This window comes from Syngnathus acus, chromosome 12 (assembly GCF_901709675.1).
Source record: "Syngnathus acus chromosome 12, fSynAcu1.2, whole genome shotgun sequence".
NCBI classification, from domain to species: Eukaryota; Metazoa; Chordata; class Actinopteri; order Syngnathiformes; family Syngnathidae; genus Syngnathus; species Syngnathus acus.
In genome coordinates, this window is record NC_051097.1 from 4,965,508 (window position 1) to 4,977,587 (window position 12,080).

A 12,080-nucleotide genomic window follows, 5' to 3' on the forward strand; every position below is an offset into this window, starting at 1 on the left:
GCTGGTTGATGTGTGATTATTATTATTACTACCGTATTTTCCGGACTATAAGGCGCACCGGACTATAAGGCGCACCTTCAACGAGTGGCCCATTTTAAAACTTTGTCCTTATATAAAGCGCATCGGACTATAAGGCGCACCATTAATGCATCATGTCAGATTTTTAATCCAAATCAAATCATTCTCCATTTTATCTTGTTTATTTCAACTTCAGACGCAACAAATTACTTTATAATCACAAAATAATTATCCATAGTCTTTTTGATTCATGATTCATAGTCTTCAGCGGGCCACTTGTGATTGGTTTCATGACACAATGCTTCGGGCCAGTTTCAATTTAGGAATTTGGTCCATATATAAGGCGCACCGGACTATAAGGCACACTGTCGGCTTTTGAGAAAATTTTAGGTTTTTAGGTGCGCCTTATAGTCCGGAAAATACGGTAGTTATTCTAGTCATTTTTTTCGAAACATAGTTTGATATAAACTCTGTGTGACATCTTTTGTATTCTTCATAAAAATGATTTTTGTTGGTTTTTTTTGTCATGTTTTTTTACTCCATACTTTGTTTATAAAAGGGGTGGAAGAATTTCATAACATTATCAACTCCTCTACCTATGATCGTGTCCTATTGAGCAGAACATTCATTCCAGTCAGGAAAAAAGAGCCTTGGGACCTTATTTCGGCAGACTGGTGCCCGTGCACTCCGTGTAAAAACGGGCGCAACTTCATTTTGGTGCTAGGGCAAATCTAGTCTTGCTGTTGAGACATCACTTTCTGTAACACATAAACAAGCTTATGCAAAGAATGTACCATTAGCATCTTGTGCATAGATGCAATGTAATTGAATTCATTTAAAAGGTCAGTCACAACAGTACTTCACGTCGATGACAAGTGCTGAACTCGCAGAACAGCGATATTCGCGGGTGGTTGAGACAATATCACAGATACATCGGCATGGAAATGAGAGTGTTGTTCCTGGCACACCTCTTGACGACTATGTCCTAATTCCGTGAGAATGAACATCAAGCTACTGATTTTTAAAAGTGGCCCTTAATGTTGCATGACTGGAAAGAAATGAGATGGGAAGCTAAAAGGAATAGTTTTGCGGAGGGGAGGTGGAAAAAGTAACTGCTTTCCCGGCAGCTCACGCACACAGGGAGGCATAGCCACCTTTTTGCTTAATGATATCAATTAGAGAGCCCAAGTGGTGTGTTAGTTCAGGAGCTAATGTAAATATTTGCCCTATAGATTGTGCTAACTGCTAAGAAATAGCACGTTTGAACTTTCTGTAAATCTTGTCACGTGTCAGCTGATCAACACCGCGTCCCATTCATTGACCTCTCAACACGTCATTGATGCATTTAAAAGAAGTATCATTAGTTTTACAGCCGGACTTTTTGTACGGAAGCCTGCATGGAGCAGTCAGGGTTGTAAATCTTAGCGGGATAAACCAAACCATAAAAAATGATAATAACTGTGGTCGTGCGCTTTGAGGCCAAAGTGTGACTCCTACACTTTGGCCTTACTGCGATGTGACAAGGCATGTAATTATCTAATTTTAATAGAGCGCATACTTGTTCCTGAGCAAACCCTAAATAAGGGTATATTTAGACCTGATTCTTTGGTCCACTTTAAAAGGATCAGGGTTCGATTCCAACGCTGGTGCGGACCTTTTATGCAGGTGTGAATACACGCAAACGAATCCTGGTGCGGATTAAAGTGTGTCGCCCTGGTCATTGCTGTCTAATGGGAGCACAGATCGTCTCAAGTGTGGATGTGTTTACAAAATATACTTCACTTGCAAAATGTACAGTCTGAATAGGAACCGCACCAAACGAAATAAATTAAGTCTGCTTTTGGCCCGGACCAAACAAGTGGACTAAAGGACTTTTCTGGTCTGGATACACCCTAAGATTTTGCACAGTTTCTTTATTTTTCAGCATTATATAAATGTATTCATTGATAGTTTGATTGATTGTTCTCTCGATCAATCAATCAATCAATCAATCAATCAATCAATCAATCAATCAATCAATCAATCGATCTATCGATCTATCGATCAATCGACCAATCGACCAACCGACCAATCAATCGATCGATCGATCAATCAATAAGTCCCATTTCACTTGACATAAATGGACATTTAATTAAAAAAAACACTTAGGCGGTGGATATGCTGAACTGGGTGACAGCCTATGGCAGCTAAGTATATTACTTTTATTTTCAGATACAGAGGAATCAAATCAGTGACTCTTTGTATCTTCAAACATTCAAAATCAATAAAAGATCAGCACTTTTGTTTAGTATTTTGTGTCGCTTCCAAGACCCTCTTAAATTAGATTGCTCACCTAATGCTTTGAGAAATAACAAGTCAAAAGAAGCAAAACATAATAAATGCATCAAATACTGGCAATACAATGTGATGGACGTTTAAAACATTACAATCACACATTTTCAGTCGTCCTTCGCTGTCATTGGAGAAATATGTGCTCCAGCTCATTGGTTTTGAAGTCGTGAATGCAATTGGTTTTGGATGTGGGTGTTCCAACATGTGTTAGTACTTTTTGGAGGCCAAGTATCAACAAGCACTTCTTCAGTTTCTCCTGATAGGAGGGCAACACGCCGCAAGACGGGGCCAGGGAAGCTTTGAGGAGCATTGACGGCTTGAGTTTCAAATAAGGGGCTGTAAAGCTTTGCGATTATGTCAGAAAGGACGTTTCATGCTAAATTTCATTCGAATGTACACTGCTTAATATAAGGTATTGGACAACCACCTGTCATAACAATGACAAGAGACCATCCAACATCGTGACACGCTTTAACGCAGAATCTCTCTATTCAATGAATCTGTCGATGTGTCACAGTTCTGAACAAGAATATTTATTTTTTTGTTTTTCTGGGTTTAAGACACAAATTTAAGCGTGGCATACACCTTAAAGCGGTTGTGTCAAGGACGGTAAGTTTTAGTTGTCCTCTGGAAGCCACTTCTAAAGGTGTCACCACCAAAATGTATTGTTATGCCTCATGCTTTTGAATGATTGTATTTATAAATAATAGTGAATTGATCTTAAATTTGACCAATGCCTTGCTGGGCGACCAGGAGTGGCCCATGCACCATATTTTGATAAACACTAATAATTTGAAATATGAACATTTTGCATTATGTAAAAGACAACGCAAACTATACATTATATATGTACATTTTTTAATATTTCACATTCTTCAGAAAAAAATGACAAAATCCACATAATACAGTTTTTGTACAAGTTTACAATGTACAATATTATAATTTAACTTTACAGTTTATATAACACAAGATGAACATACCAGAAATGGAAATAGAGGCAAACAATAAAAAAATCAAACATGTGGAGATTGATTGCTCACTTTTTTAATTACATGTTTATCTATTTTTGCTTTGGGTGGTTCAATCTTGTACTCTCGTAAAAATGTTGTAAGGAGTCGTTTGAAAAATTTATAACCATGTCCTGCGACAAGAAAGACAGAGAGAAACAAAAACACGGGCATAGACACCACATTCAAAGCAATTACGAGTTCTTGTAATATCTTGGATTTCATTTTGTAGTCAAACTGTCAAGCTTTTGTCTTTTGTTAGCTCTACAAAACATATTGTCTTTGCAATCGAGTGGAACACTTTGTGTCAGGCCTAAAGGTTTGGCATTTTTGCAAAATTTGGAATTTTACTCATTTTTTCACCCACCAAATTCATAGCTTTGTAAACTTTCAATCATGGACATAAATTCTCAATATTTTTTTAAAGAATTGGCTATTATTTTGTTCGGATTCATAAAGCCTAAAAACAATTAGCAAATGGCTTTAACATTTCTCCTTTTACAACGATGGTTTAAAACAAACGCAAACTTATCTTTAGATTTCTACTTTTTTTCCTCTCTTTTAAGTGCTTCACGTAAAAGCATGAACAAAGCAACTACAATGTTACATTCAAGGTATTAAACAGACGACTGGCTGATTGGCTGAGGATTAGCTTTCACTATCCATCATCATCTATCTACATGTTCACTTTGCTCTTTCTTCTGTTTTGCCGCCCGACGTGCTGTTTTTGCCACACACATAATTTTTTTGTCCATTGGGTTTGTTCGCAGAGACACCCGCTGCAGGACGACGTCAGCTGATGCATCAGTCAGTGACATCACAAAACGCAAGCGCGTCCCTACTCTTGTGGCTCACCGGAGTTTGGTGTTGCTGTATGTATTACGCTGTACGGAGATAAGCTTCTCCGTGCAGGCTGTGCGGCCTTCGTGCAACGAGCCGCTCCAGGCGCCCCCGCTGGCGGGCATCCGTCCGTCGTCGCTGCGGCAGTAGACGTACGCCATGGTGTCAGTACGGCTCTGGATATGCGTACTGCGCAGTAGGGAACGACAGTAGTGGCTGATCTTGTCCACCCTCCGGAGGATCAGGTTGGCCTTTCTGTCAGAACAACAAAATGTGCACCTTTAAAAACAATTCCATGCAAATACATATGCTGTTAACTGTAATGTTGGGCTTTTTTGTAACTATTGTGCAGTATTCACCTACAGGTAGCAATGAAATCGAAAAAGGAGGAAATGGACAGAACCGAAGACAAAAGATGTGGAAAGGCCTCAGGAAACCGAGAGGATTCAGAACTGATGTAAGGTACGGCAAGTTTGTTTTTACGATTTATGCAATGAAGGCGAAGCATCAATCATCTGTTAGAGATTCAACAATTCACATCTGGCCAGAAAAATGTGATGCCAATTTCATCTTCCTGGTATTTACCCTGACTCGTTCACTTATCAATTTGATTTGATTCAAATTCATTGTTACATGCAATCAATATTGATCATATTCTTCATAGAATTGTAAATTCCTCTGACATTTGCTGGTATTTTTTGACTGATTTATGATTCTCTGGGTTTTTTTTGTAATGAACCTCAATCATAAGTCACTTCCCAAAGAATAATATTCCTTGGACTTAACAGCAAATTCCTCCCATCATTTTTGTCAACTTGTAATTTTAATTCACCTTCCAAATGTATTGTTTTGTTAGGTTTCAGCATTATATGGTATGAATAAAGAGTCCCTTTTTTGCTCAGGCGACCAAATTTCACTTTCATCACTAAAACAAGGCATTCAGATATTTTAACCTAACTGTTCACTTTCCTAATTTAAAGTTGTTTTCAGCAGTCTGTGAATTTCCAATTGCCTGATGCCACAAAACAAACAAATGCACAAAAATGAACAACATATAATATTTGTAGTAGTAGCAAAAGTGTGCTGCCTGCCAGTCTGGGTCAAAAGTATCTTTTTAAAACTATCGCATGCAGCTGCGTGTTGAATTGTCAGCTAGTGATGTTGTTGACCAGTCCACAAGTGGCAGCTTCCTGGAGTCGGCAATACACAATCGGGAAATGCGTCTCTGCTGCTTGCCACTGTTTACGACGCAAAAGCAACGCAATGCAGGAAAAACAACCGAATGCACCTACAATCGGGATTGAATTCAAGGTTGTTAAGCTAGTGGGGATTCTAAAATGAGGAAAACACACACGGAGAAGGGGGAAAAATTCCATTTGTTTTGAAAAGCAGCGTCTGCTGAGCATCAACATCTGTCTTTAGTTAAGCAAAAAGAGTACAGACATCCTTTTCACTTATTTGCTGAAAATGGGGGAAACATTTTCTCATTTCCCCCCTTGAAAATTCTTGCGTCTGACACAACAGAATACCAAACACATAATCAAGAAAGACTCACAAGTGTGTGAACCGGAGACAAATTAAACATTTATGACTCTAAACAAACAGAGTAAGCAACAAAAAACACACAAGTGGGGAAAAAAAAAAGTAACTCAGAATTAACTTTCAGGTTACAGCTCATTCCATGTTTGGCCTCACGTGAAGAAATTCAAGAGTGAAACATGGTAATACTTTTGCAATTGTGTATTTAAGAAAATCAGGATTGATGTTGAGAATAATGTGGCTATAAATAGAGCTGTTAAAATAAATCCACACGGATGTCGGGAAGCTTCGACCATTGTTGGTGCCTGGGTGAGCGCTGATTGTGCTTACGTTTCATTTGGCCATTCTTTTGGCCTTAAAAAAAAAAGAAAAGCACCACCAATAGAGACGGCTTGTAAATTACTCTCAATGAGGCTCCAAGCCTGCCAACATCAGGCAGTAAATAATCCAAAGCACGCTCGTCAAGAGGACACCCGCAATCCCCTCACCACACCCAAGACCACCTCACTGGTTCCCACTCACATTTATGTCCATAAAAACACCATCGTGATATTGGCTAGCATATTTTACACTGACCAAAGCAATTTTGCAAACAATATATCATCCATCCATTTTCTGATCCGCTGTTTCCTCACGAGAGTCGCGGGCGTGCTGGCGCCTATCCCAGCTGACTTCGGGCGATAGGTGGGGGACACCTTGAACCAGTCTCCAGCCAATCGCAGGGCACAAAGAGACGAACAACCTTTCGTACTCACAATACAGGGAACTTTGAGTTTTTTTTGGAACCTGGGAGGAAACCGGAGTACCTGGAGGAGACTTACGCAGGCACGGGGAGAAGATGCAAACTCCACATAGGAAGGCCAGAACCGAACCTGCGACCTCTGCACTGTGAGGCGGGCTTGCTAACCAGTCAATCACCGTGCCGCCAATATATCATTCATAAAATAAATAACAAAATAATGATAAAAAAAAAAGAAGACACTATGTGTTGAATAAACAGGTAAACTATTTTCAACCTGGTTAGCAAAATTAATTGACTGTTAATTAGACAAATATCAGCTCGATAACACTGATGTTGGATGATTAAGCAAAATAATGTCACAAAAACATCAAGACGAGGAAACTATTAGAGTTCACTGGCGTCTAAGTGGGCCGTGTTTCCAGCATACCCCGCAATGCCAAATCTTCTCACCTGGGGCCCAGCTCATCTTCGCTGCGCCACACAAAGTCACCAAACTTCTCATATAGGGAATTGTAGTGGTGCTGGACTCGGTAGAGCAGTGGAGGAGGAATTTCCATCAATGTATTGTATGCCAGCTGCTGCTCCTTGCCGCTGGTGTAGCCGTTGTATAAGTTGTACACCTTGTCTGCGATCTCTTGAAAACCAAGAGGAAAAAAAACATTTGTTGTGAGGAGACATGCATGCAAGCATTGAAGCGTTCAAAAAGGGCATTGAGGAGTTGTTTTCAAAAATCGCAGTTTACTATTCTGAATTTTTGAGGTCAGGTTGGGTCAAGGTTTCCTTTGTTTTTGTCTCCCCTCAAAGTCGTTTGGGTAAAATTCATCATCTTTTTTTTACAACTTTGCAGTTCAACACCAAGGTCATTTAACTCAGTGCAATGACAGGGAAAACAAGTTTGTTAGTTTATGTCCTTCAGATGTGCTTCCTCCAGAGCAGCAGACCAACTTCATATGATTTATTAGCATAAATTACAGAACGAAGAAAAACAAAACCACCCGGCATTTGAGAAACTGTAATTAGATAATTGCTTGATTGTATCATCTGAGTAGTTTTTTGCTATTTTTCTTCTGTTGTGCTCACTGCGTACCAAGAAATCCCACAAAGACAATTCTGAGAATGCTTGTACCTTCAGCTCGGCTATCGTCAACCATCGGGCAGGACGTCCGTACAGAGACGTAGCTGGAGTCAGAGCTACTACCCCGGCTGTCCACTGCATAGAGGGTGAACCTGGAAACAACAAATATATGTTATTGTAAAACGACACTGTACTACAATCGCTGCTAAGACTAAACGTCTGTGGGATATTTTAAGAGTTTTATATGATGTACCGTATTTTCCGCACTATAAGGCGCACCTAAAAACCTCCAATTTTCTCAAATGTCGACAGTGCGCCTTATAATCAGGTGCGCCTTATATGTGGACCAATATTGAGCCACTACAGCAGGCGTGTCCAAAGTCCGGCCCGCGGGCCAAATGTATATATCTTATATATAATGGGCCATTCATTGGAGGTGCGCCTTATAATCCGGTGCACCTTATAGTGCGGAAAGTACGGTAGCTTTATTTAGTTCTAATTTTTACTTATTTTTTTCCTGATCTTTAAGGTTTTTTTTGTTAACTAATCGGAATGTCATAGTATGTCACTAGCCTATGTAACAGTAAAGCAAAAAAATTTAATAAACATTTGCATAGGCAAAACTTTTTGAACATATGCAGTACATGAATTGATCAATATAATTAAAAATAAAATCAGACAATAAGTTGACGTAAAACCTTCAAAGGATAATCTAAAATCTTGTGGCAGTGAAACATTCTGTGACTAGCACGCAAACAAAGGTAACAGTGTACGTCTTAGCTGAAATGAAGCCTACTGCGGTACAATGAGCAATCCCATGCTCTGATGATGTCACATGAGGGTTGCTTCAAAGTCAAAAAGATGTTTGACCATCCAACAATCTAATCGCTTCCAACGTGAAGCTTTTGGGACATATTTTTCACCCAAAATTCAAAATATCATCCAAACTTTCCCATTGTGTCATGATTTCTTTTGGGAGGATCCAAAGAGTTGAACAATGTTCCAAAGGTCCCTCTGGAAATGTCAAACATTGCTAAGATTTTTGGGAGGGCTCAATGACAGATTTTCGGCCCCTGGTCGTATGGCACGGCAAACAGTTTGAGATGGTCGGAGATCAGAGGCACAGCGCACCTCACCTTTAAATGGCCTTTTGCAAATGTCAAGGTGTGCCATGGCAAATGAAAAAAGGAAGTATGGGAAGAAACGGGCCATGGAGAATTTGCATGCCTTTAGACAGCAATGTTCATTCACTCATGTTTACTAGCATAACCATGGAGAATCTTTGTGGTTATTTCCAATCAAAACCACAAAGAATATCAATATATTGTGTTAAGGTTTTTTTTAGTTTTATTAGACTTTCTGTGGGGAAAGAACCACAGTTAAATAAAAACTCCCTGAAGTTTCCATTTGTTTTGTCGCACCTGTGTCACCTCGTAATATCTTATATCCAAGCGCGGCCATGCCAAACCTCAGTCTGGCCGCAAAGTCCAACAACCGGTATAAGTGAAAGCACCTGCGCACATCCTCCCATGGAAACTGTTACTGAATGTCTGCTAGTTTATCCCGCGGCTGACTGGGCAGGGCAACTTATATTTTCAGACCGTCGGGCTAATAGTTGCGGTTCAATATTTGGTAAAAAATGATCTGTGTGCAAAAAGCTGTACATTTGGGGGGTTACTGAATCTAATGATACATAATAGCAATTGAGGCAGAAACATAAGCTTTGTGCTAATACGATACATATTTTAGAATATGGGATATTCAGTATGTTACTTCATTTTTTAGAACAGGATGGGGAACAAAAGTACATGTCAAACAAATGTAGACATAACTCAATTGAGCAAAGTTGCTTGTTTTCAGTTGTTGTGCTGTAATAATAATAATAAAATACTACTACTAATAATAATAATATTATTAATAATAATAAAAGTAGTAAATATTCCTCAAATGATCATCAAATATCAGCACGCTCAAGATGCTTGTTTCTGATGGGGGTGTATTTATTTATTTATTTTCAAAAATGTTTTTAGTGCCAATCGGTAAAACTGGTGTCGGGATATTTTTTCACACTTTGCTGGTGCTACAAAGTGACTTTTAGGGTGGGGGGGTTGTTATGTAAATACAAAAAGACATTACATAAAAGTTTGATTTTGTAAGAAAACTTTAGTCATATTTATTTCGTGTAACAACATTCATGGGAAAACATCCACAAGCACAGCAGTGAATGTTTTGAAGGAATAAATTAATTTATAAATATGAAATGTTTCAACATTTTTATTCGATTAGTGTTTCTTTATAGAATTGCCACTATGAAAACAATTCAGACTACCGCAAAAACACAATGAGACAGAAGAACCGAGCCCGAATTCCAAGTATTAACCATGCCTCATGCACAAATTCAGAAAACTTAAGAATTGGACTGTTTTTATAGCATTTCTTCCGAAACCCATTTGCGATGTTTTAAATTATGTCTACTGAGGCACGATCCAAGAGCTGCTTGTTTTGGTTGTAACACGACCTGTTTGGGCATTGCTCACATAGTTTGTCTGATCTTGTGAATGTGGTATTCCCCCAAGAACCTCACACAAGTTTGCATGGGCTTTGGTGGCTCCTTTGCCCAGCAAAAACAATGTCAGCTTGTGAGACTGTTTAAGTCATATGGCCACTGTATTACATACAGATGGATACACAATGACACGAGGAAATTAGAAGAACCGTCTTTTTCCAAACAGACAACACTATCAAAGCCCTGTTTTTTTTTTTTTTTTTTTATCCATGTCTCATAGTCATTCCACTGCTGATTAGTTTTATTCCCAACTGCACGCAGTGTTTATTTTATTCTATTTTATTTTGCTTGCTGAGTTGACTCATCTTCAGGAAGATGGTCAACTAAATGGCTGACCTAGAAATACAAATTCCGTGTAACTTAAATGTATCATGGAGGCTCTATACCCGTCCTAATGGAAGGGGAACTCTAGTTTACTGGAGATTTCTTTATCCTTAACTAGAGGGGATGGATCGTGGTCTTTATGAGGAGGACCAATAATTATAACAAAATGTAAGATTGTCATGTAAGACTTGGCATTTACATCCACTACTAAAATTATTAAATAGTTGTCACATACATTGCTGCTGGTCATGTAAACCTACAACATGAAGGCCTATTCTATTATAACAAAGGGAGACATTTTATCAAGGCAACTCAGCGTCTATGTTTGCCAACATTTCATAGCTGCGTTTTAAAAGTTGGCTTCAGTCTACCCCAACGGCAATTACAAGGTTGTTATGTGCAGTTATAAAATAGTTTCTGCCAGGACTTTAAAGCCTCTCCGGGGACTTGTCTGTATAGATGTTTTTGTTTGTTGGTTTGAGACAAGAATGGGATAACTGCTCATTGTGCAAAGACATTAACATATTATGTGCAAATGGAGGGGAAACATTTTTGAGCTTCATTCACGTATCACTGAAAAGGAACTTTTTTTTGGCAACGAGTTTGGGTTTCATTCTTAAGACGCATTGAGAGGCGTCACAGGGGGTCGAATAAACAGGGTGTCCGATGATGATAAAGATCGCCTGGGAGCACAAAGAAGCCAAATCGTGGTCTGGCCTGCCACGAGAATGTCAAACATCAAGAATGAAAATTGGCAAGACGCATACAAACCTCCGTGGCCACCCACCCTTACTTGAGTTTTCTTTTTTCTTTCACTTTTTCAGGGTGTATGTTATCAAAGACGTAAACATAATCACAGGCGACTAAAAACAAACCCTAACCTTGACCCCAAAGGGCAGCCGTTTCCTCACTAACAGCGGACTTGGCCTTTGTCCCCGATTTAACAAGCTCTCCTGCAAACTAGCTGCTCTTTAGTGCCAAATGTGTCCTTGAAAAAGAGCAAAGTCAGGAACACACATGTTCACGCGCACACACTTTTAAAGAGGCAAGCTTGTCTGGTGTAACACTTTGGTTCCACGCAGGCCCTACAGGTACAAGTCATTCAATTTGCCTAACACGCACACACACGAGTATGACCTTAAGATGCCACGACAAACACCTTGGTCCAACAAACCTGTTAGACCACACAGGTATAATAATAAAATCACACGCAAACACACATTGTCACACGCATCATTTTAATTAACACACTCACACACACTTGCTGTGTCAAACACTTTGGTCCCAATAAACCTGCATCGTAATTCAATTAACCTAACACACAGACATACAAACACACAATCTCTGCAAACTGATCAAGACCCCAGACACACAGAAAGTTCTGGCATCTGGCTGGTTGTGTCCTTGTGCCACAGTTAGGTGAAAGCTCAGCAAGCGACAAGGCAGGCAAATGTCGGATTAGCGTGTAAATGAACTCCATTGCCATTAAAGTGAGCAGTTTTCTCATAATCTAACGAGACATACAAGATATGTCCGAACGAGAGATGACAGGACAACAAAGCCCAACAGGAGAGGATGCCTGGCACAAAGTGACAGCGAGCGAGAGAGGATCAATTAGGGCAGTATTTTTGGCATGCG

The 12,080-nt window shown here is 39.4% G+C and overlaps 1 protein-coding gene across 3 annotated transcripts in view; it reads right to left on the bottom strand.

Annotated features, from left to right (window-relative positions):
• Positions 1-3,186: 3,186 nt before the first annotated feature.
• The window catches only part of LOC119131936 (astrotactin-2-like), a 165,866-nt gene continuing 156,972 nt past the window's right edge, over positions 3,187-12,080 (bottom strand). For all 3 annotated transcript variants that reach the window (XM_037266800.1, XM_037266799.1, XM_037266801.1), the window contains 3 exons: positions 7,604-7,704; positions 6,928-7,111; positions 3,187-4,451 (listed from right to left, as the gene is read on the bottom strand). In XM_037266800.1, coding sequence (XP_037122695.1) covers positions 4,208-4,451; positions 6,928-7,111; positions 7,604-7,704 — 529 coding nt within the window. In that variant the 3' untranslated portion in view covers positions 3,187-4,207. The remainder of the gene's footprint in view (positions 4,452-6,927; positions 7,112-7,603; positions 7,705-12,080) is intronic.